Here is a 26,904-nt window from a genome sequence, read left to right as displayed (position 1 = left end):
GGTTTAATTGGGAGTTTGTCCCTCAATTCATCATCATTAGCCAGGAAGTCCCAATTTTTTAGAATAATATTGAAGATAGCATTGGAATCTAGGTTGAATGTGCAAGTAAAACTAGCCATGTAGTTCACCTCATTCCTTTCTCTCCCTTCATTAACCACTGTAACACTCTGGGTCGAACACCTCTCATTTAACAGTGGTACATATACCTTCAAGGTTCTTTTTGTTTTAACTTCCTCGAAAATCTCAGTGAGGAAGTCATGAGGGTAACCCCTCCTCGAAAAGAACTGAAATAAGGTTTCACATTCACTAACAAATTCCTCATCATACGTTATCATTCTAGCTGCCCTTACTAACTGACCTTTTACAACAGATTTCTTTTGATGTTTAGGGTGGCAGCTAGAAAAATGGAGGAAGGAATTAGAGTATGTCGCCTTCCGATGTATCTTAGATACCCAGGTTTTCTTATTATAATCTTTCCTAAGGTCGACATCTAAATAGTCTATTCTATCCTTATTGAAGTGAAATGTGAAGGAAAGGAAGTCCGTAGAATTATTGAGGTACCTAATGAACTCTTCGATCTTAGTGTTTGTTCCATCAAACATCACAAACATATCGTCTAGGAATCGAGTGTAGAAGATGAGCTTTGAATTGTGGTCTCCTTCATTTAGTAAATAGGATCTCTCCCAAGATGCCATGACTAAATTAGCTATGCTCCCCCCACATGGGGAACCCATGGCTATCCCAATTTTTTGATGGTATAATTCCTTCTCAAATTTGATAAAATTGTATGACAGGACCACATCAATTGACTCTCCTACCAATTGACTTTCTTCACTAGTTGCTCCCAGTGACCTTAACATAGCTGGTACCCAATCTACTGCTATATTGTGGGGAATAGAAGAGTAAAGGTCTTTCACGTCGATAGTTACAAAGAAGCAATTAGGGTGGAACCCCAAAGAATTAATAGAACTTAAAAAAGACCAGGAGTCTTTAGTGATTTGCTTTTCCATTACCACATATTTCTGTAAAATACTATCCAAAACCTTGGCACAGGTATATGTGATACTGTTTCTCCGTCCACCAAGGGTCTCATTGGTGGATCGTTAATGTTCTTATGGATTTTGGGGATTCCAAACAATAAAGGTGTTCTAGGTGTGATTTGTTGCATGTAACTATATGTTTCTCTATCAATACGTGCTTCAATGTATAACTCTTCTATGAAGCTTTTAATTCTGTTATGTGCTGTATTCATCTCACTGATGGATGATTTCGAATAAGCTTCACCATTAAGAATTTGGTACATTCTTGCACTGTAGTCTTCACTAGTCATGATGGTAATGCTACCCCCCTTGTCCGGCTTCATTAAGCGGACAGGGGCCTCCCTAAGGAACTGTAATTCAGTTCTTTCTTCCGTTGATATGTTGTGGTTAATGTAACCATGTTTTGGGTTTTGTCTCTTCAAGTTCCTCAAATCTAGTTCCATTGCTCTCTCAAAGATTACCAGCGTGGGGTGTAATGGAGGGTTAAAGACGCTGGATACATAAAATTGAGACTTCCTGTTTAAATCGTTGCCCATAAGGTGTAGCAAGTTGAGTTTCCTCTTGAACAGTTTCAAGTCTATTAAAGTACTAGCCAGGTCAAAGTGGCAGGAAGGTACAAAAGTATGTCCTCTGGATAAAAGATCGACCGTCTCACTACTAATATTGTAGTGGGTGTAATTGAACACCTTAAAGTTACCACTCTTATTCAATAGTATCCTACAGCCCTGATCAAAAAGTTCCGGGGGGTCCTCATTTTGTGTTGGAATTACCACCTCTTCCTCCTGGCCCCCCTCCTTTTGTTGTTGTTCTGCCCACGAATGTGGGAGGCTCCTGGTCGAAAATTTTCACCCTGGTTGTTACTGTTCATGTTGGCCCCGTTGTTGTTATTAGTACCTATGTTGTTGTTTTTGTTTTTATTATTATTATTTTGATTTTGGTTCGCTATCCTTTCACTTCTCCTGGTCTCAGCTCTAGTATCTTGACTGTTGAGCTCCATGTCTTCATCCCATTGGTCCCCATTTTGATACCTTTGTTCTCCCTCCAGAACACCAGCGACATCTATATTTGCCCCTGGGTCCCCCGTGATTAAGGCCTTACTGTTGGTATACACAGGTGGTTTTGGGTATGCTTTACCAAGTCTATAATCATTAAGGTCTCTAGTGATTTTTTTGTTTTTTGTTAGATTCAATCTACTCAGGTGTTCATCGATGCTCAAGAAGCACCTCTCATATTCGAACTGGTATCTCCCATAATTAATGTCATTTTTGATGCCATTGTCCAGTTCATCAATTTCTCTGAGTAGAACATCTATTAAAAGTTGGTATTGTTCACAAAGCAACCCTAACAGTTCCAACCCATGTCTATCAAACAGTGACAACAACGCCTTGTGGAAGGAGGAACCTTCCACTAGTCCTGCAAGGAATTGCCATTGTCGCAGTCCCTTTGGCACTATTTTCAGTTTGATACATTCACGGAAGTAAGCAACCGCCAGTTGCAACTTCCGTACTTTAAAAAGTTTGTTGTCAAAAATAGTCAGCCTAGTTGTTAAGTCATGGCTTACCTCCTCACGGTCTGCCAAGTGAGGTAACGCTCCTCCGTTGTTAAAAACAAATTCTCTGTGTACCCATACATCCAGAGCTGGAGTCGCCCCGATGTTTCTATGGGCTTGAATGGCTCCGGACCCTTGGTGTCCAGTTCCTGTTGTTTCACCAATACCACGGGCATGTGTGAAACAGACCTTTTAAATGTTCTAATTAGTGTTAATTGATTGATGTATTAAAGGCAGCCTTTTGGAAGGCTCCACTGTTTTGCATTCTGAAGAAGTTGAGTATTCACTTGCTGAAAAGTGCATGATACTGAACGCACTTCAAGTCTATCAGTAAATAAAAGGAAAAATATTCCAGCATCTTGTGGAGAGCGTCTTGAATCCAACCAGTGAGTTTTTGGTTTCTTTTTCGTTCATCGGAGGTTTGTCTTTTGTGCCGAATGGAACCAGGAAGCTCTCCAGTGAACATCGGTAACTCTCAAGAGAATGAGGGGAACCTCACTATGCTCATTGAGCTTTTAACCCAGAAAGTGGACCGGTTGTCGCAGCAGGTCAGCGCTACAACCCGCTTCCACGAAGAATTACAAGAGAGAGAGAACAGGACCTGTGGAAGTATCACGGGTACGCAGAGAGTACAGAACAGTGGAGTTAGGAGTAGTTCCTGTCAACCGAGGTAGTACCACTACAACAGGAAGTAACAACAGAAGCGAGCAGTGCCTGGATGAACAGCAACACGACCGTGGTATTGGTGAAACAACAGGAACTGGACACCAAGGGTCCGGAGCCATTCAAGCCCATAGAAACATCGGGGCGACTCCAGCTCTGGATGTATGGGTACACAGAGAATTTGTTTTTAACAACGGAGGAGCGTTACCTCACTTGGCAGACCGTGAGGAGGTAAGCCATGACTTAACAACTAGGCTGACTATTTTGACAACAAACTTTTAAAGTACGGAAGTTGCAACTGGAGGTTGCTTACTTCGTGAATGTATCAAACTGAAAATAGTGCCAAAGGGACTGCGACAATGGCAATTCCCTGCAGGACTAGTGGAAGGTTCCTCCTTCCACAAGGCGCTGTTGTCACTGTTTGATAGACATGGGTTGGAACTGTTAGGGTTGCTTTGTGAACAATACCAACTTTTAATAGATGTTCTACTCAGAGAAATTGATGAACTGGACAATGGCATCAAAAATGACATTAATTATGGGAGATACCAGTTCGAATATGAGAGGTGCTTCTTGAGCATCGATGAACACCTGAGTAGATTGAATCTAACAAAAAACAAAAAAAATCACTAGAGACCTTAATGATTATAGACTTGGTAAAGCATACCCAAAACCACCTGTGTATACCAACAGTAAGGCCTTAATCACGGGGACCCAGGGGCAAATATAGATGTCGCTGGTGTTCTGGAGGGAGAACAAAGGTATCAAAATGGGGACCAATGGGATGAAGACATGGAGCTCAACAGTCAAGATACTAGAGCTGAGACCAGGAGAAGTGAAAGGATAGCGAACCAAAATCAAAAAAAATATAATAATAAAACAAAAACAACAACATAGGTACTAATAACAACAATGGGGCCAACATGAACAGTAACAACCAGGGTGAAAATTTTCGACCAGGAGCCTCCCACATTCGTGGGCAGAACAACAACAAAGGAGGGGCCAGGAGGAAGAGGTGGTAATTCCAACACAAAATGAGGACCCCCCGGAACTTTTTGATCAGGGCTGTAGGATACTATTGAATAAGAGTGGTGACTTTAAGGTGTTCAATTACACCCACTACAATATTAGTAGTGAGACGGTCGATCTTTTATCCAGAGGACATACTTTTGTACCTTCCTGCCACTTTGACCTGGCTAGTACTTTAATAGACTTGAAACTGTTCACGAGGAAACTCAACTTGCTACACCTTATGGGCAACGATTTAAACAGGAAGTCTCAATTTTATGTATCCAGCGTCTTTAACCCTCCATTACACCCCACGCTGGTAATCTTTGAGAGAGCAATGGAACTAGATTTGAGGAACTTGAAGAGACAAAACCCAAAACATGGTTACATTAACCACAACATATCAACGGAAGAAAGAACTGAATTACAGTTCCTTAGAGGCCCTGTCCGCTTAATGAAGCCGGACAAGGGGTGGCATTACCATCATGACTAGTGAAGACTACAGTGCAAGAATGTACCAAATTCTTAATGGTGAAGCTTATTCGAAATCATCCATCAGTGAGATGAATACAGCACATAACAGAATTAAAAGCTTCATAGAAGAGTTATACATTGAAGCACGTATTGATAGAGAAACATATAGTTACATGCAACAAATCACACCTAGAACACCTTTATTGTTTGGAATCCCCAAAATCCATAAGAACATTAACGATCCACCAATGAGACCCTTGGTGGACGGAGAAACAGTATCACATATACCTGTGCCACGGTTTTGGATAGTATTTTACAGAAATATGTGGTAATGGAAAAGCAAATCACTAAAGACTCCTGGTCTTTTTAAGTTCTATTAATTCTTTGGGGTTCCACCCTAATTGCTTCTTTGTAACTATCGACGTGAAAGACCTTTACTCTTCTATTCCCACAATATAGCAGTAGATTGGGTACCAGCTATGTTAAGGTCACTGGGAGCAACTAGTGAAGAAAGTCAATTGGTAGGAGAGTTAATTGATGTGGTCCTGTCATACAATTTTATCAAATTTGAGAAGGAATTATACCATCAAAAAATTGGGATAGCCATGGGTTCCCCATGTGGGGGGAGCATAGCTAATTTAGTCATGGCATCTTGGGAGAGATCCTATTTACTAAATGAAGGAGACCACAATTCAAAGCTCCTCTTCTACACTCGATTCCTAGACGATATGTTTGTGATGTTTGATGGAACAAACACTGAGATCGAAGAGTTCATTAGGTACCTCAATAATTCTACAGACTTCCTTTCCTTCACATTACACTTCAATAAGGATAGAATAGACTATTTAGATGTCGACCTTAGGAAAGATTATAATAAGAAAACCTGGGTATCTAAGATACATCGGAAGGCGACATACTCTAATTCCTTCCTCCATTTTTCTAGCTGCCACCCTAAACATCAAAAAAATCTGTTGTAAAAGGTCAGTTAGTAAGGGCAGCTAGAATGATAACGTATGATGAGGAATTTGTTAGTGAATGTGAAACCTTATTTCAGTTCTTTTCGAGGAGGGGTTACCCTCATGACTTCCTCACTGAGATTTTCGAGGAAGTTAAAACAAAAAGAACCTTGAAGGTATATGTACCACTGTTAAATGAGAGGTGTTCGACCCAGAGTGTTACAGTGGTTAATGAAGGGAGAGAAAGGAATGAGGTGAACTACATGGCTAGTTTTACTTGCACATTCAACCTAGATTCCAACGCTATCTTCAATATTATTCTAAAAAATTGGGACTTCCTGGCTAATGATGATGAATTGAGGCACAAACTCCCAATTAAACCAAAGATAGTATACAAAAGGGGCAGCAACTTGAAAGAACTCCTCGAGAGTAGTAAACAGGGATTTTCAACTAGGAAAGGTATGACTAAATGTAACATGTGCAAGTACTGTAAGTTTATTGATGAAGGCTGTAATTTTGAAATAGGTGAGTGGAAGTTTAAAACAAACTATAAACTCAATTGCAACAGTAAACAGGTAGTGTACTTAGCCAAGTGTTGTCACTGCCCGGTCTTCTATATAGGGAAGACGGACAGAAGGTTAAACGAGAGGATCTACGAACACCTATACAGCATTAGGTGTAATAAACTGTCCAACGCTTTGGCAAGGCACGTTAACGAACATCCAGGACACGAGTTCAAATTCAGGGCCATTGACCAACAGGTCAGTGATGGAAGGGTGGTCATGACTCACTTAAACTCGAAAGGAAAGAGCTCCTTTGGCAATTGAGGGTTAATTCTAACCAGAGACCTGGCATAAATGAAATGTGCTCAATTCAGTGTATACTGAGGTTAAAGAACTTAGAGAGGTAGTAAACTCACCCCCCACCCCTTGTCAAGCCTATTAATAGGTGGATGCTTTATATACATTTAGGCACTTACAAGACTAAATATCAGCACACATTACAACTTGTACATTTTGTATTGGATGCATAATTACGTGCAAACTAAGTAGGAAGTAGACCTATTTGCAGCAAGACACATTAATTCTTCTTTTTAAGTTTATTTTTATTTTCATTTTTAGTTGCATGGTACTTCCTATTATTATTATTGTGTGTTTTAACTTCTTAAAGTTGTTTCAAAAAAACCCTGCAATTTTTAGAACTTTCTAAAGTTGCTTAACCTCCAAACAGTAGAGATTTGTTGAAAAGGGGGATGGTTTTGTACATAGGGGATGACTTGTATTACTTTTTCAATATTAATGTGCAAAATTAACAAACACAGTTTACACCTTCACATCAGTGTTGTTACTTATACTGTGATGGATTCTAACTTCTAAATATTTTATTGTTATTATATAGAATCAAGCATGTTTTGTATTGACTAGCCCTGGTGGTTGTTTTAGTCTTTACATACTGTTTTTATAGGTTGCAGTTTACTATGCTTGTTTTAATTAGTGAAACAGACCTTTTAAATGTTCTAATTAGTGTTAATTGATTGATGTATTAAAGGCAGCCTTTTGGAAGGCTCCACTGTTTTGCATTCTGAAGAAGTTGAGTATTCACTTGCTGAAAAGTGCATGATACTGAACGCACTTCAAGTCTATCAGTAAATAAAAGGAAAAATATTCCAGCATCTTGTGGAGAGCGTCTTGAATCCAACCAGTAACCTTTTAAGAAAGATTGAGAGATGGTCAGTCAAACGTTTGGAAGTGTAAAAGAAGAGACCATTTTACTTGGGTCAAATGTGAGGACCCAGTCTAGAATAAGTTTGCTGGATTTGGTTGGAGGCAATGAGCTGTGTGAAGTTGTACAGCAGTAGGGTATGAGTGGAAATAGATTGCCAGTCAATATTTACATCCCCTAGGATGATGGTTTCTTGGTTGATATTGGTGGATATCAAAGATAAAAGGCCCTCTGCATTCCCCCAGCTAACTACAACAACTCAACTTTAAACAGTGATGAGATAGATTTGAGTAGTATTTCAGTACTGTTGAAGGAGGGTGGCCAGATTTGAGTATAGTGAGAGTACCAGTGAGTTATTGTGTATTATACAATTCTTCCTCTAAAACGTGCACGCTGATTGGCCAGCCCAACCAGCGTGCCCATTGTAAATCCCTCAATTTACTAACGGAAAAAGGTCCGGTCGCTCGGACTTTTTCTGTTAGTATAAAACACTGTCTCGCTATGTTAAGAGTTTAACATAGCGACACAGGTTTAAAAAAAGCAACGCAGATCTCCGTTGCTTTTTTTAAAGCTGTCTCGCTATGTTAAACTCCTTTAACATAGCGACGCAGTGTGTAAAAAGCAACGGAGATCTTGCGATCTCCGTTGCTTTTTTTTTTAAAACCTGTCTCGCTATGTTAAATGGGTTTAACATAGCGAGACAGCTTTAAAATAAGCAACGGAGATCTCCGTTGCTTATTTTAAAGCTGTTTCGCTATGTTAAACCCATTTAACATAGCGAGACAGTAAAAAGCAACAGAGATCTTGCGTTCTCCGTTGCTTTTGTCCACAGCTCTGATGTACTGCGTAGGCATGCGCAGTACATCAGAACTGCCGCGGAATACCAGACAGCTGCGGAAGGGCAGCAAAGAGGCATTATACAATGCCATTATTTAAGAAAAGTAATTATTTCTTTTCTTAAATAATGTCATTGTATAATAGCAATAACCCACGCCTGGGTGTGGGTAATGCGGGATTTAACCACGGTTGTCTTTGTTTGGTCCCTCGGGCTTCGCCCTCGGGACCAAACCACGCCAACCGTGGTTAAATCCCGCATTACCCACACCCAGGCATGGGTTATTGCTATAGTACTGCTATGTACCTTGCTTTTTATGTGATCTCTCTAGTTGTAAGATGGTATTGCCTGGGGGAAGTATTCCTATAAACCTGGCTAAAACTAGAATGATAGAAGTAGGTGCTAAGCCTGGGGGAAGTATTCCTTATAAACCTGGCTAAAACTAGAATGATAAAAGTAGGTGCTAAAAGTTATGCTACAAGAATATATCAGAATGAGAGAAGCAGGTACTAAAAGCTGTAACTAGTACACCATATCAGAAGTAGAGTTCCATCATGCTGAAATAGATGCAGAGAATGAGTGCCCAGGGAGCAGGAAGTATGAGTAGTGTAAACACGGAAGCAAGAGTGGAATGTTCTGTTCTACAGTCTCGGTAACCTGGTAAACAACATTGTATGCATGCCTGCTAGACTGCCTAAAGCACTCGCAGTATTGTAGAAACATGCAGTACATAGGGACTGGAGTATGGTGCTGTCAGGATTCAGGGTAGAAAGACTGGACAGTAAGTATAAAGGAGTTGAAGTGACAGCATGTGTTCAGTGAGCGACTGAGTGCAATGTAAAACAGCCAACTATAAGGAAGTGAAGAAGAACAATGATGGGGATGTTAAGACTGATAGGTGCTACATGAACATAGGAGCTAGTGAGTAAAGAGCCATACCACTTGCTAAGATGGCAGCAGATGCTGAAGCAAAGCGATCACATGGCAACTCGCATGGTAAGGGATATTAAAAAGACATTGCACTAACCGATGTGACAAAGTGGGTGCTAAATATAATAGCATATGTGTTTAATTTTTGTACTGCATGTTAAATCTAATATTTTTACTATATTATATTGTTCTTATGTATGTAATCTCATTGTATCTGGTTATGACCGACAAATTGGCATCTATATCACGTTATCGAAATTTTACATCGAATAAATAAAGGTCATACTTTATTGATCGAAGTAGTAAAATATCGAATAACATAAATCAGTAAAATAAAAAAACTAGCGTAGGCAAGGTGGGGCAAGCCCCCTGCACCCTCCACACCCCCCTACTTAAATATACCAACTCTGAGACAACACTACATTGAGGTAAAAGGAAATCTCCCCCTTACGGAGATTTCCATTTACCTGCACAATGTTCTGAACTTTCGACATTGTCGTGCTGACAATATCGTATTCAATATTGTCAGCTTAAGATTACGTGAACTAGACCCACAAATTGACCCGAGTGTTACAGTTCACTTGACTATAAAAATAAAAACCTTAGACTGAATCATGCAGAATATTGTGAAGACACTGCATACTGCCAAAAGGATGCCAAATGTAGAGTTACTTAGTGCTTTGTAAAACAGAAGCATAAGTAAGATCAGTGCTTGCATACTATCACAACCAGATTTCCGAAGTCGCATAATTCATTGTGTTTCTGAAAAGAGGGTTCTTAAGCTTGAAATGGGTGTGTAAGTGAGTAAGTTGTACTGGCTCACTAAGGGTTTGAGGCAGGGAGAGGAATAATGGTCAAATTTCTGTGAACTCCGCTGTGCTGCACTGCATCACAAATCCTGCCTTGCTAATTACAACCTCAGCAAAGCGAAGTTACTCAAGAATATACCATCTGACTGTTCAGGGCCAGTAAGCATCCAAAGTGAAGGTGCCTGCAACAAATTGTGAGTAAAGGGACAGTGATTCCTCAGGAACTGCTGCCTTTCTCCCCAGTGAGAGTCCTGTGCCAGGGGTGTTAAAGGTTATCCCACTTCACACAGATAATTCTGTTCATTTGATCTTGTTTACTCACAGCAGCCACTTACAATACTACCAACAGGTGCTGTAAATGCTGAATGATTCACACACAGATCTCCCAACTGTAACTATCACACATTATAGTGTGTACACATAAAGAGATTTTAAATGGCCCGGTTGTGTTGGGAACGTGGTGAGTTTCAAGCAGCAGCCCTGCTTATAAGTCAGGAAGGGATGCCACTTGGGAAGAGGAATTTTGACTTTATTTCTCTTCCCAATCGGGCAAAATAGTACTGAAGACTTTGTACACCCCTTCTTAGGTTACCAGACGTCATTTTGCACAAACATAACGAATTATGCGACATCTGAAATCTGGTTGCGAAAATACGCAAGTGCCATAAGATCATAGCTTCACATATATCCATCCACTATTATCTCCTTGTTTAATCATGCCTTTCCTCAGCTTAGTCACAGTACTTTGTTTTCCTTATTTTTTTTTGTATTTCTGTATGTCCAAAGCTTTAACAAGTTGAATTTATTCCCTACTGTAGCTACCAATGATTTTTGTATATTGTTTAAGTAGCACAGATTTGTGGTTACTGTTGTAACTAACCTTGTACCTAACTCACTGTAACTTATTGTTGCAGCTTTTTGTACATCTCCATTCTGTCTCATGTGAAAATGTGCCTCCCCCAGCAGGGCTACCCTGGTCAACAAATGTAAAACAAATCAAATAAACTAATAATTTTTAGTCAGTCAGGATATTGTATCAAAGTTTATGAAAAATTGACTGTTACCATTTATAGATTATGAAATTCTGGATGAAAAGCTTAAAAGGCCTCTAGTGAAAGACTGGAAATGAGTAGTTTTGATTTTTCCTGTTGTGTAAGGGATATATTATACATAGTTATGTTGATTTATAAATTGACTGACACTTCTGAGACATATCTGTTCTTTTGAGTAGATGAGTTGATGGACATGTTAAATATCTACTAAATATGTAACTCCTGTATTACTTAATTACTGACTTGGCACAGATAATTAAAGCTATGCGCTTACTACATATGCAGACTAGAAGACCACTGAGAAGCTTAGCCTTATTACTCTATAGAGTTGTCTGGTTAAATGACTTGGTCAGAGTCGCACAATAGGCAAACAGAGGCTAAATCAAATCCCAGTACTTCAGGAAGCATATTAATAGCTTGTAGCCTTAATCCACTGTGCTGCCAGCTGTTAATTATTTTCTTCTTGTAGTCAAGGGTTTGATTGCCTCAGCCTCTGTTTGCCTGTTTTGTAAACCTGAGCAAGTCGTTTGGACTGAGCCTGAAAAATATTGATATGGGTCAGTACTGTGGCTGAATTAACAAATACGAATAAATAAACAGGAAGTTATGTAACCTAGAAATTCAGGTAAGTGGGTTTGCCCAACCCAGAAGACAGCTGGAAACATTTTTATTTATTCGGCTAGCCACCAAGTGGCAGTATGAACCTTGTCTGTAGATGATTGTCTCAAATAAAATGAAACCCTGACCCCCTGTGTAAAACAAAAAAAAAAATGGGGAAAAAGGGGTGATGGATGGATATAAACTTTCAGAGGAAAAGCTTGGTGTCCTATAATCAGGACTCTGGCATCATAGTTCAAAGCTATGTTTAGAAGAATCTTGTATTGGTCACTTTTTGCCATTCTTAAAAAGAAAGCATTGGCTAGAATAGCCTTCAGTTGGCCCATGCTTAACTAATAGATTGAGAATGCATCCAAGGTCTGTGTGCTGTATTGGAGAGATCATAAGATACCAAGACAAGCATCATTATGCATGTGAGAATTTTTAGATGGACGTTGGAAAAGATTTGACTTTACAGGATTTTGTTTGTGAATTCTTTCGGAATAATGTAGTGTCAGGTGTACTTTCAAAAGTGGTTTGAACTACCTTATATGCCTCAAGTCACATGTGAGCTACCATTTTTCATCTACAAAGACTTTTCTCTGTTGATGTTGTACCTGAACACATTACCCTTTACTCTGGAACTCTTTTATCAGAAGTTGTTCCTCTTTACTTTACTTTAAGCAAAAATAGAATAATGCATTCCGCCAGTGCATGACAGAATTTTGCAGTAAATGGTTTAGCTGAGAGAGTCACGTAGACTTTCACAGCAGGTAAGAGGCCATCGTTAAATAACATGATGGAAACTGACAGCAATTGCCCTACAAAACAATTCTGGGTTACACTACAGGACATACTGAACTTGATAAGTATTAATGGGTCTGTGAAAATGAAATGGTTCTTGCAATTGCTGCAGCTGGATAGGTAGGCAAGCATTTGAGCTTTCACTGTGGAAGATCAATGTGTCTCTGATACCACCAGGGAGATCCTAACATGGATTTCAGGAATTACCATAAATAAACAGGTCCAGTTTCATGCTGAGTCCAAGGGACTAATTTATGGATTTCTTAAAGAAGACATTCTTACTTGTTAAAACCTAGTCCTGCAACAGCAGAGGACAGTGTCTATCTATCGGGAATGAATAATGATCCTACAGGTTTGGACAGTGACAGTGTTCATTGGACAAATGAAGGAAATTAGTTAATTTCCAGTCCTGACTTGTTCTGATGCTAACAAAAAGACCCTTGTAAAGAGAAGTAAATCTGATCTGCCATTAAGTCAAGAAACTGCGGCAAAATAACAAAACATTAGAACACCACCTCAACATCTCATCAACTGACTATTTTTTCTAATTGCAGTGATTCTGAATGTTTGCACAATTGTGATTTGCTGTCTTCTATTATACAATGACAGGTCATTAACATTCAAAAATGTACACGCTGATTGGTCAGCCCAACCAGTGTGCCCATTGTAAATCGATCATATAACAATAGAAAAAAGTACTGCCACCCAGACTTTCTTCTATTAACATATGCTATGGCTTTCCAGTTCTCTTAAGCTTAAAAAAAGTTCAGAGATACGAAAGAGACTGGGCAAAGAAAATACAAGGGAGATCGGGCACATTATGCAAAACTAAAGAACCGTAAGTGACTTTCCTTGTATTTTCTCTGCCCTGTCTTTCTCATAGCTCTGAACTGTCTGGATTCAAAACTTCATTTTAAAAAATAAATGAATTGGCAACCGAGATCTTCCTTTCCAAAGTGCTGATGTACTGCATAAGCATGGGAACACAAGTCTCATATGCATGAGCAGGACACAGAAAGCACAACACCAGTGGTCCTTTATACCAAGACATTATTTAAGAAAAGTACATTTTTTTTCTTCTTCTTCTTTCTGCTTTTCCCAGTTTGAAGATTTATCCACATTTGCCTTTGTTTAATCACTTGGACTTCACCTTCATGATTAAACTACACCAACCATGGGTAAATCTTCAATATACCACACCCAATTGTTGGTCATTGCTATAGCATTGTACAAGTTGCCTTGCATATGAGCTTTGTTTACAGACAGTAAATTTTAATTGGCCTAATCTAAAAAGGAGGAAGGGTGTCATTTGATATATTCAGTAGTGCAGACCATTCACTCCTGCATAAAGTGACAGCACATGTTCACAGAAAGTCGGTCTGTGCTCAGTCTATTGACAGTACAAATAGAACATTGTGCAATCTGAAAGTGACTTCAAAGCTGTTCCTTGCTTTCCATGTAGTGTGTAAAGTGAAAGTTAAGTTGGAAAAACGGACAGCAGACAGATGAGAAGGCTCATGTAGTAGCTGATGGAAGATTCATGCCTGACTTAAGCTTCTGCTTTTTTGACACAGAGGTTGGTAAGCCAACTGACTAGCCCAAGAAGAGTGCTCAAATGTGGTGATGACCATGGTGCCTGAATATCATAGTCTGTAACAGCATTGCTTCATGAATACCCTAATTAATTCTGGTGAACCTCTTCATGAGTATGTGACTGGCTCATGAGCTTATTATATGGAAGGTAGTGTGCATGTTGTAGTCGCATTTGACTGTAATAGTCATAAGTGTAACCGTATAACTGGCCAGCTGCTTTAACATGTAGTAGTACTCAAGGTGATTATGTATGGATGCAGTCTGAAATATTCAAGCCTTGTTATAGTGCTTCACCAGTCTGCAGTAGTTGTATATAAACACTCGTATATTAGAAGTTGTATGGTTGTACTCTGTTATGCTTACAGTTTACACCTCGTAGTCAAAAGCCTTCATAGATTTGCAGTTGAACTGCAGGTTAGTTCAGTATATTGTATTCACTTCTGTAAGGTATATGGATGCTGAATGTGTGTACACTAGCATATTGATTAAATACTTGCAAAAGTACTTGCTTTTATTTAGTCACTGACATAATCGGCTGTTCGATTCTTGGCTGGAGTGCCTTCTGTGTGGAGTCTGCATGTCCCCCTGTGGTCGAGTGGCCTCCGAAAGACAAGCATGAATGGGGAGTGCCTTCTCTGAAGGTTGGGCGTCGGGCTGGCAACTCGACACCATAAAAAAAAATCTACTGCCAATCATTAGGGGACTGGAGTTCCGCTGTGGCGACCCCTAACCGGGAAAAGCCAAAAAGTCAAACAACTGACTTAATCACTCTTGTGTAAAGCAAGCCCTGTTTTTCTCTGAGGCAAATTAAAATAAAAAAAGCCATGCCATTTGGGATCACATGAACAGGCTAAATCATTGCCTTCTAGATTCTCCCATACAATCTCCAAGATAAAATTCCTGAATATAATGTTAGCATTTTTGTAGCCATCACTCAACACTGAAAGGCCTCAATCCTCTTCCAACTATAAATGGAATGCTGGCAAATTCTCCACACTATTTATAGAGATGAATAGTATATAGCCAAGAAAAGAGGCACAGTATCTAGTTGTCTTTTACAGTGGTTCCCTTAGACATGTTTTTTTCATATTCCTTATGCAATCTAAGATGACTCTAAAGGTTCCTGTTAAATTTTTATATCGGATTTTTCTGGATACAGACATGCTGTAGATTGTACCAAGAAATCTGGATGTGTATGCCATCCCACTTCTTCATTTTTTCTTTTCTGTCTCCTGGGTGAGCCTTGTTACAATTTACTTTATAATCCCATTTCTGTTCTGACATTATTTGGATAGTACAGAATATGTCAGACTTTAGGCTTTACCAAGTTGTAGCTGTGTGATACCTTAAACATCCTGTAATGGAGGCCCATGGGATTTATGGAAATGACCTCTTAAGGACACAAAGTGTTTTAGCTACATGGTTTCTGAATTTCCATTACTTTTTTTTTTCTTCTTTATGGCTTCGTTCAGGTCAATATTGCCAAATCCCACTAGCTGTGGACATGCATAGCCTTTTGACTGACCAAGACAGCATAAATGGATAGTTTGGCTGAATTTCAGAAACACAGGGTCTTTAAACTGAAAACTCCTAGCTTGGCAAGGTATCACACAGTGAAAATTCTAGCTTGGCTGGGTTTTTTTCTTGATGTTTTTACTAAATGGTTTGTCTCTGTGTTCTTTTCACCCTTCAGTTTGGATGTTAGCCAATTGGTTGATAATAGCTATAAAATTGTAGGCTATATAAAAAGATTTTTAATGTCTAGGAAACTGGAAATTATGAAATTAGTCTGTGTCCTTTTATGTTAGGCTCAAACTATAGTATAGCATTTCCATATTATAATTCCATAAGCAAATTAACATGAATAAATTGGAAAGAGTATAGAAGAAATACGCCAAGAAGATCAATGGATAAATACGCCAAGAAGATCAATGGATTAAACTATCTGAAATTCTACAGTATCTCATATAGATATTTAAGTGAAGACTTTATTCAGGCATTACCTGGTAGTGAAGACTTAATTCAGTATTGCCCATTTCTGTAGGGTAATTAGTGGTAATAACTAATAGTTTGTTAGCACCATTTTGGCAATTCTGTCTGCCTTTGGGGAAAATTTGTAATCTGACATTGAAGCTTATTTTATTTAAATGTCTTTCAGATACTCTGTACTGTATGCTTCCAGTGTCTGACATTAAAATATTGCACTTTGTTTTATGACATTCCTACCTTTTTTTCCAGCATAACATTTCATGACTCCCAGCTGTCTGACTTGATTGGCTCCTGAAGCAGTTTACATGTGCTTATGCAAGTCCTAACCTGTAGGTTGGACATTTTCAGAATTACTTGTATTAAGTAAATGTACCGTTGTTATGTCTACAGAAAACTGTACCAATTTAAAATGAAAATACCATATGGTTAGGAATATTTTTCAGATATGCATGGCACATCCATTTTTAATACAGGAGTTGCTAGAGTTGAAGGGATCAACATCTAGGATTCTTGCTTGGAAATGTTTTTAAACCCCAAGCAGACTACAGAAAATTCCTCAGGTAGATAGGAACTGTTGGAGGTGTGATGGGGAAGAAAGAGGTAATTGGGAACATGTTTTCTGGGAGTGCAGTGAGTTGGCAGACTTTAAGGATTCCCTGCAGGATGCATTGTGGGAAATTCTGGGTGGACAGATTGCTGTGATAAGTGAGATGATTTTTCTGAGCTAAGATACAGAATTGGAATTTCCTAGACAATGTAAGCCCTTGCTGCCTCTAATTATGGGGGCTGCCAAAAAAGCAGTTACTAAAAAATGGAAATCGAAATCTAAACCAACTATATTAGTAGTGAATATGGTAACAGATTTAAAACAACTGGAATTGAAATCTTTACGAAAAGGTAGGAGCAAATTACATAGGAAAACATGGGAATTGTGGGAAAAATACCTACAGGGAGGAATGAGATTTAAAAGGAGGCAGAACTTAACTGCGCTATGTAATGTTTTAACATGATTGGGTAGATTATAATTGTATATTTGCAACTGGGAGTGTGTCAGTATGGTTTGTGATGTAAAATGCTTGCAACTAGGACTGTCTGTGTGGCTCGTTTTCATTTATATAAATGTATGATTGATTAGGTCATAAGTGATGGTTTAATAAAGACATTTCTTGTTTAAACAAAAAGGGGCAAGAATTGAATAATTTATGTAATGTTGCTTAGGTTATATGATAGCAATATATGTAAAGCATAATGTTTGTTAATTTTAAATTATTAATACAGTTTGTTTACTTTTATAATGTGCCTATGTCACAAGTATTAATTTCAATAAAGGTATTTAAAAAAATCTATAATAATAAAGCAGTGCTTAACAAAATTTATCTGTGATTTTTACACCTGTTCTGGTTATGTTTAGACAGTGGCTTATGCATTATGGCAGTTCACTCCTTGCATTTATACAAAATAAAAAATTTGTGGGATTTTTTTTAAATGTTTTTACACTAGACTTAAAGCATGGACTGAAGCTCACATAAATCATATATATTTTTTTACTGGGGTAAAATACCGATCAAACCATGACGGATTTACAGGCACTAGTGAATGAAAACTGTTCATAAAGATTTAAACAATAAATACAGATAGGGATATTATAAATATGGTGCACAGTTCAATAAATAGAAGAGCACATGGGGCTTGTGGTGCAACTGTAGAACTGTACTGTGCAGCTTGTAACGTACCACTGGTGATATGTGTCAATGTGTGGCAGGCTTTTGAAAACAAAACGGCTCCATGGATTATTCTGAGGTGGGACCTATCCCAGGATTCATGAAGCTCGGTGCAAGGACAGTTTTATCAGCAGCACAATATGAATATTTATGAGGGTGCGCTGCCGCACCCTCGACGTGCACAGGAAATGTGTGCGAGTGCAGGGGGCATGTTTAAGTGCTCTTCGGAAGCTTAAACATGCCCCCACAGATGCACAACCTACATAGCTTACTATTGGAGCCCGCCGCCAATAGTAAGCAATTAATTTGGTGTCCGTGGATACTGAAATGTATGCTAAGCACACAAGAGTGTCCATGAACACTGAAATAAAATCAAAGTAGTAAACACACAAGCACGTAGTTGAATGTTGAGCCTCGTCCCTAGAACTATCACAATTAGATTCTCCATGTCCCTATTTTACATTTTGTATTGCTTCATTATTGAAAGTGTAAGTGAAGCGCAGTGTGTTTACGTGTCACTGCCCTCTGCTTAGCATAGCTTACACATCAAAATCATCCAAATAGTAAAAAACATGCAGAACCATCGTTAATGTCAGTAGTATAGTGGTTAGAGCATCCACCTAACGGGCAGGCATTCATGGTTTGAGTCCCACTATAGCACATATCATTTTCCGTATGGAATGTGTATCTGCACATATTTATACATATTTTTGCTGTATAACCTACATAATAACATGTAAATGTGAACTGGACTACTGCATGAAATGTTTAACTAATGTCATTCAGTCAAAGTGTTAGGGTCATAATGGATGAGGCACTAGTAAACATGTGTAAGCACTAATAAGCAGTAGTAAACATATAGAAGTACCAGTAAGCCAGTCTAAGTGCGTTTGCATGGGTGTAAGCAGTGCCCACACACATTAAGCATAGTAGAAGCTAACTGAATTTAAGAAACTGTAATTTGAGGATAGCACAGCCTACTGTCACGCAAACACCTGCTCACAATCACTTAAAAGTGCTTTAATCACTCTGTATCCAATGGCCCTTGTTCTGGCCAGCAACACAATAAATGTCCTCTGCAAAGGTCAAACCCAGGATCCTGCACACCACAGCCAATGTGATTTATCAGTAAGCCATGGCAGATGTACATAAATCTGATGTTATCACAAACATATCGTCCAGCACAGTCATGCAACAGCATAAGAAATGTAGATGTATGTACATGTGTATGTACAGATATATATAATATATATATATATATATATATATATATATATAATCTATGAAGAATGAACGTCGTGACAATAAATCATACAAAAAAGAATGAGAAGGAAATCAACAGCAACTCCAGTATTATTTAGTGCTGTCAGCTTATGTCATATCAAGCTGGGCAGGGGTGAGCAAATCACTGCTACTCACACCAGAGGCAGGATACTACCAGTGGGAGTAACATTGTTGATATGCTAAGTCTACTTTACAAACAATCACAGGGTAGTCCCTGGTGGGACTACCCTGAAATTGCTAGGTGGTGTGGACTTCCGACCATTACACAAGCAAGGGCAGGTATGTTCAAGGACCAAATGGTGGGGGAGCCTGATGATACATGGGTTGGGACAACATACGTGTAGGGTCCCTAATGCTGGGGAGAGGGCAATGTGTGGAGGTGTGTTATGGCTGTGATAGCAACCGGAGAATGGATGGTTTGTGTGTATGTCGAACTCAGGTGGGGTGGAGGAACCATGAGTATGAAATTATGGATCCAGGCATGTGGGAGTGGATGGCCTGGTTCTAATTGGACCGCCTCGTGGAGGTCAGCGAGTTCGTTATAAGTATATATGCATACACACATGTATACATCTATATGTAGATGTACATTCCCTGTAACGCATTCATTCCTTTTGCAGACATAAATAACATGAAAGTGCTCCTACAAACCTTAATAGTAGATAGAATAGGTTGTGCATAAGAGGGAAGGGACGAATATGCAAAAATGCAGAAGTGTGTACTTTGTCCGAAGTCAGTGCTGTTCTCAAAAAATGAAATGTGAGGACTTTCTCACTATATGAAATAGTGGAATCATTCCTGTGATCTGCTTGCTACGGCAACGCCAATCACTAAACCAATCCTATTTGCAATATAATTTCACCAAACTCGTACATTATTAGCTCTCATGTATAACGTATGGTCATAGTTATTAATTTATTGTAGTGTCTTGTTAAAGGGAGTAATGATGTAAGAAATATAGAGTCTAATCTTGAAATAAAGATGTGTGTCCCAGGTGGGACAACCCAAAAATTGTGAATAGTGTCCTATTGGTCACTCATTTCACCAATGTTTGTGGACTAAAAGTTTGGGATGTCTGAGGATACGTGGAGTGAGTCAACCCATGGGATGGGTCTACAGGAGTAGAGTGGCCAATGTGTAGTGGTGTGGATACACCGTGTATCCAACTGGAGAATGGATGACTGTTGTGTCAGTCAAGTGTTGTGGTGGGAATTTGGGGAACTAGGATCCATGGGTATATGGGTATATATGCAAATGAAGCAACACAGCAATAGTGTAGTGGTTAGAGCATCCACCTAACGAATAGACATTCCCGTTCAGAATCCCAATGCAGCACATACCATTTTCCACTGGTAATCTGTATATGAACATATTTTGACATCTGTCTGCTGTATAACCTGCATAATAACAATTAAAAGTGAACTGAGTGAAGTGTCAGTGTCATAATGAATAAGGCACTAGTAAGTAGGTTTAAGCATAAATAAGCAGTAGTAAGCATATATATAAGCACCAGTTTAAGTGCGTTTGCGTGGGGGTATGCATTGCCTACACAGAAGCTAACTGAGTGTAAGAAACGATAATCGGTTACAGATATATATATATATATATATATATATATATATATATATATATATATATATATATATATATAGCTATGATAGGAAACCGCACACAAGAATGAGATATGTTCACAGGCTATGTCAATGGAAGTGAGGGGCCCAGGCAAGAAACATGTAACACGTAGCATGACCCCCACCCCCAGCCGGACAGAGGAAACATGCACACAAACCCACAAACAATGTAAATAGTCCACTGCTTCCCAGACCACAGGCAGGATACAACCGGGGGGGGGTACAGAGTGCACCTGTGAAATCTAATTTTGGAACACAGACAGGAGCGTCCCTTGCGGGACGCCCCAAAAATTGACATATAACCAAAGGAAGCAGATATGACAACCATTCTGGCTGGGGTGTGTACATACCCAGAAAGGGTGGGAAAGCCTGATTACCCATGGGTCGAGACAACGTATGATATGGTTCCCACGAAGTGAAGAGTGGGCAGCATGTAGTGGTGTGTTCAGACCCAACCTTCACCCAGAGTAAGGGTGGGTGCTGTAGAGGAGGTGCGGGTGGGGGAACTATGGGTAGCTAGTTATGGGTCTAGGTGTACAGGTGTTGGTGTCTATACAGACAGACCCAGGGATGTGAGCAAAAGTGTTCATTGGGCAGAGGCGTTGCCCAATGAGCAGCCACACCCACTACAGCAAAGTCTAATCTACATGGCAAAGAACAGAATAACCAGATGTAGATGTATATATGTAGAGGAATGTGTGTGTGTGTGTGTGTGTGTGTGTGTGTGTGTGTGTATATCTACCTATAGCTACATGAAGATATACCTCTCCCTCTCTGTAGTACAAATGTATAGCTAGAGAGATGGAATACATATACAAACATCGATATATACATATGCAGACACCCATATGTTAGATATACATAGCAATATATAAATATATACATGTATGCAAACATATACAGATATATCTGTATATACTAATGTGTGTGTGTGTGTGTGTGTGTGTGTGTGTGTGTGTGTGTGTGTGTGTGTGTGTGTGTGTGTGTGTGTGTGTGTGTAAATATACACATGTAAATAGCTAGGATATGATACAGCAGTTATGAATTACATATGTTCACAGGCCATGCAAATGGGGTGAGGGGTCCAATCAACAAATGTGTAAAACATAGCATCAACCACCCCCACCTAGATAGGTGAAACATACAAACACATGATGCAAGTAAACACACCACTGCTTCCCAGACCACAGGCAGGATACTACCAGTGGTAGAGACCTGCAAAGTCTAATCTTGAAACAAAGACATCAATGTCCCTTGCGGGACGCCCCAAAAATTGACATATAACCAAAGGAAGCAGATATGACAACCATTCTGGCTGGGGTGTGTACATACCCAGAAAGGGTGGGAAAGCCTGATTACCCATGGGTCGAGACAACGTATGATATGGTTCCCACAAAGTGAAGAGTGGGCAGCATGTAGTGGTGTGTTCAGACCCAACCTGCACCCAGAGTAAGGGTGGGTGCTGTAGAGGAGGTGCGGGTGGGGGAACTATGGGTAGCTAGTTATGGGTCTAGGTGTGCAGGTGTTGGTGTCTATACAGACAGACCCAGGGATGTGAGCAAAAGTGTTCATTGGGCAGAGGCGTTGCCCAATGAGCAGCCACACCCACTACAGCAAAGTCTAATCTTCATGGCAAAGAACAGAATAACCAGATGTAGATGTATATATGTAGAGGAGATTGTGTGTGTGTGTGTGTGTGTGTGTGTGTGTGTGTGTGTGTGTGTGTGTGTGTGTGTGTGTGTGTGTGTGTATATATCTACCTGTAGCTACATGAAGATATACCTCTCCCTCTCTGTAGTACAAATGTATAGCTAGAGAGATGGAATACATATACAAACATCGATATATACATATGCAGACACCCATATGTTAGATATACATAGCAATATATAAATATATACATGTATGCAAACATATACAGATATATCTGTATATACTAATGTGTGTGTGTGTGTGTGTGTGTGTGTGTAAATATACACATGTAAATAGCTAGGATATGATACAGCAGTTATGAATTACATATGTTCACAGGCCATGCAAATGGGGTGAGGGGTCCAATCAACAAATGTGTAAAACGTAGCATCAACCACCCCCACCTAGATAGGTGAAACATACAAACACATGATGCAAGTAAACACACCACTGCTTCCCAGACCACAGGCAGGATACTACCAGTGGTAGAGACCTGCAAAGTCTAATCTTGAAACAAAGACATCAATGTCCCTTGTGGGACACCCCAAAAATTGATCATCGGAGTCCGTCCCTGTAATGATTCATCCAACCAGGCTGTATACGTACACGGACCAGTAGGTTGTGCAAGTCTGATGACCCATGGATCGACAAAACATGCAACATGGGTCCTGAAAATGTGGAGAGTGGGCAATGTGTAGTGGTGTGGTTAGACCCCATCTGCACCCACAGTAAGGATGAGTGCTGTATAGGAGGGGCAGGTGGGGAAACTATGGGTATGCAATTATGGGCCTAGGCATGCAGGTGTTTTCTGGCACAGTTATATTAGGACCGCTCCGGGGATGTAAGTAATTTTGTGAAATGGGCAGAGTTTACGCCCATACCTCTCAACACCTAAGAGCAAAACCACTGGACAGAACATAAACCGTCGGGGAAACAAATAGGGACAGAAAGCACACATTCCACTTACAACCTTAGAAAGCTGATAGAGTAAAAGGTTATGTATGTATTAGCATGACTCAGCTGAAGGATGTGGGGTCCTAAACCCAATTACCTGTCTGTATTTAATGGTGTCCATTCCCAGGTATTTGCCAGACAGGTGCAGCTTGTAAGAGGAACACAGCAATAGTATGAATCAAACTCTGGACAGGCCATGGATTCTGGACAGTCAACAGGCATGCTTACGCCTAATGGGCAGACATTCCCGATATGGGTATAATCATATGTGTCATTGCATAACCCACTACATACACCTACGAACACATGGTCACAACACCCCTCTGTAGGCATGTAAGCCGATTGTAATAGGCATCACAAGGTATTATTGTAGTCCTCTTCCCCCACCCAGGGGTGTGAGTGTCTGCAAACACCAAATGCAGTGCATATGCACAGCTGTTGTCGTAGACAACATGGCCAGCTGTGGACCTTCCCTGCAGCCATCCTGCACATCCCTGGATAATCCCTCTACTAACACCCCCCTTTGTGTCCCATGCACACCACGTACCTCTCAGCCCCTGTTCCATTTCTATTAATAGCTACAGTTACAAGTAGGTGATACCTTCTTCCCCCACTAAACTGCCAGTATCTGGAACCCCAACCCACATGTAGTATCACAGCTGTCCCACAGGACACATGTCACTAACACATGAAGGAACACCACAAGCACACCTGGAGCAGCACAGGCTCACCAACTTGCAACCCCCCCCCACCTCACACTCTATACTACAACATCAACTAGTGATACTGACGCCTCTTATCCTGCCTCACATACAAATCCCAACATCCGACATACCTTTCCTATTGCTCCCCATTCAATTATACCTACGGGCTAATATACAGTTAGTGTCACCCCCCACTACCTACCTGCCTACTCCCTAGCTATTAGCCTCTACTGTACCACACAGGTATGGAATAACTACACCTACCCTGAATACCTGCATGTAACCTACCCAGACCTGTGAAACAGGAATCCTACCTCACCTTGAACTGACCTTTGTCAACAGTCATACCTGACATGTAAACCTGACCTAAGCATGGATAATACCAACAGTTCACTGTAAACTAAGCATGATTAATGGGAGACGTAGCTATGTTATGTCTGTTACCCTCTATGAATGTGAACACCCCAGTATTAATTGGGATACGTAGCTGGGTCGAATATGAACACCCCAGTATTAATTGGGATACATAGCTGGGGTCAGTGTAGAGCTCTACACCCCGGGCCAATGCTGATAATGGACAAGCGTACAGTCCGACTGCCCCGGTTGACAGATGTGAACAAAATGCACACTGTTGTGCGTGTGTATGCAGGAGCAAGCGGGTGTAAGCCTGTTTGGCCACCAGTATGTGAGTACCAGGATTCAGCATTTGCACATGCATTGTCCATCTGCATGGGTGCCATGACAGTCACCACTTCGCTCTTAGGAAGCATAACATTGGCTTTGGAGATTATGTGTAGCATACTGTTAGCCCTGTTTGTGTGACTATGGTGATCCAGGTCATTGGGGTTAATGAAATCCAACATGAATTGAGCACAGGTGTTGGTACATGAGGAGTCTTTCCAGTTCATAATGGGATAGTTGAGAGTAGCCATTTCTGTCTCAAACCTAATATTCCCCATTACAGCACAATATGACAGTTGGGAATTCTGAGGCATGGTGGATGATCTGTCGCAAGGTGCAATTTGGATTCCACTTTGGCACAAAGGTAGTTGCTCAGCATAATGCATCTGAAGTTCTGCAAGTGCAACTAGCGTGGGGGTGTACATATCCTTCAGGAATATGGAAACACCAGCGGCCTGTGTGTTCCAATAAAGCATAATGGCCAAGAGGTGAGGTAAGTTTTATAACATGGTCATGCAGGGGTGCTCTTCAGAGCATTGAACCATATCTCAGTCACTGCACAGATATGTTCTCCATTTTAAGGATTGACGTGAGTGAGTCCATATTGCGTTTTTGAAATGTATCATTGAGTAGCAAGACCCATAGTTTATTGCTTGGCTGTCCCTGTTACAGCAGTGGACTTTCACTTGAACTTTGCATGATGAAGGCACTATAGGGGAAGCATGAGTCCTAGCCAGTATCCAGATTCCCAGGGGTGACGGGTGCAGGCCCTGTCTGGCAAAGCATCATGGTCTGTCAAACCATGTTATCCCAGGCAGAGAGATGGTGGATACCCTTTGAATTTCACCAGTACATTAGACAATTGTGGAATACAATCCTTTTGTCCCTGTACTGCAGTATCATTCTGGCCAATGGCAGAATGCTACCCAGGCCTTGGGACATACCTGCATGGACTACATGACCTGACAGTTCCTACATGTGTGTTTCCATGCAGTCCAGGTTACTGCATCACAGGTCCTGCACAACAACATGGAATATGCCAGAGCCATGTGTATAGTTCAAAAGGTGGTCTTGGTGTATGGGTATGTGGCTAATCATGGCAGACAGGCAGCTGACAGTATGTTTGCCTCTTATAGCTTGGTGTGTAACATAGTGCTAGAGTTTGCATTCACAAATGAGTGCTGTTGGTCATGTTTCTGGCCATGTGTTCTGAGGTGTGGCACAATTTGGCAAACTATGTCTTACAGTTTGTGTATTTTTTGTCTGTCTATTCCAGCTTGGGAGGTCTCTTGCTTGGCCAGATACTTAGAAGCCTCTGTGAATGCATGTGATTTCTGGTGGTATGTGTGGGTGTCCTTACTGTGTTCTGGTAAGGGTATGTGTTGGTTGTGGTGATGATATGCCTGTGTTAACCTACACCTCGTGACTGGACTGCCTTCCAGCTTACCCCTGTAGCTGCATCCCAGACAATGTGTGGGGTGTGGTGTTAGGTGGGTTTGGGGGTATACATGGCATAGAGATTGCATTCCCCCAGAATGGCCACATACACAAAGCTGACATTAGTAAACACCAGTAGCTGACTACTGGACATGTCTGTATGAGCATTCAGTACTACAAGTACTGTATTTACTTTAAAACAGTGATGCTCACAAGTAAATATTTGTGTTATGGACGTGACAACACTGGCTATTACAGAAACATAGTAGCTACCTTTAGCAGCAATCCTCATCTGAGGAGCACATCACATCCTGATAGTTGATTACAGATGATTCAAGCGTCAACAGGTCTGTATCCTTTTCTGGGTATATACTCGCATATCCACCAGAACCATGAGCTCTGTTGGGCACGTACACCCACTCCCCAAACAGTGGCAGCAGAGTCTATTGATACTTGACTCTATCAGCATGATCAGGATATTATCAGATAGTGTAAGCCATCACCTATGAAGCAGCTATTACACATGGGCAGCAGTCTCCTACATCTTACACTCCTACTGCAGATGTTACACTGGAGTTAAAGATTATATGTAACTTGTTTCATTACCAGTACTGTGCACAACCTTGCATACAATATTTGCAAGCGGCTGTTAGGTTGGCAATGAGAGGTTAGGCTACAAAAACCTGAAAGTTCAACCAGTGTGTCTTTACTCTCAATATCCACTCTATGTAGGTGCACACATAGCCATTTGGCCCAGCCTTGTAACAAGGGTCACTACA

The 26,904-nt window shown here is 40.4% G+C and overlaps 1 protein-coding gene across 3 annotated transcripts in view; it reads left to right on the top strand.

Annotated features, from left to right (window-relative positions):
• Positions 1-26,904, top strand: part of GPA33 (glycoprotein A33) — a 652,415-nt gene that overhangs the window by 24,873 nt on the left and 600,638 nt on the right. The window contains exon 1 of one of the 3 annotated variants that reach the window (XM_044073095.1): positions 9,183-9,243. The exons of the other annotated variants lie outside the window; for them this stretch is intronic. Within the exon in view, the coding sequence (XP_043929030.1) occupies positions 9,198-9,243 (46 nt within the window). The 5' untranslated portion in view covers positions 9,183-9,197. Of the gene's footprint in view, positions 1-9,182; positions 9,244-26,904 lie in introns of those variants that run through there. 3 annotated transcript variants of the gene reach the window in all.

The sequence above is a fragment of the Protopterus annectens genome, chromosome 5.part1 (assembly GCF_019279795.1).
Source record: "Protopterus annectens isolate FY-2018-M chromosome 5.part1, PAN1.0, whole genome shotgun sequence".
NCBI classification, from domain to species: Eukaryota; Metazoa; Chordata; order Ceratodontiformes; family Protopteridae; genus Protopterus; species Protopterus annectens.
This window is presented reverse-complemented; position numbering and strand designations above follow the sequence as displayed.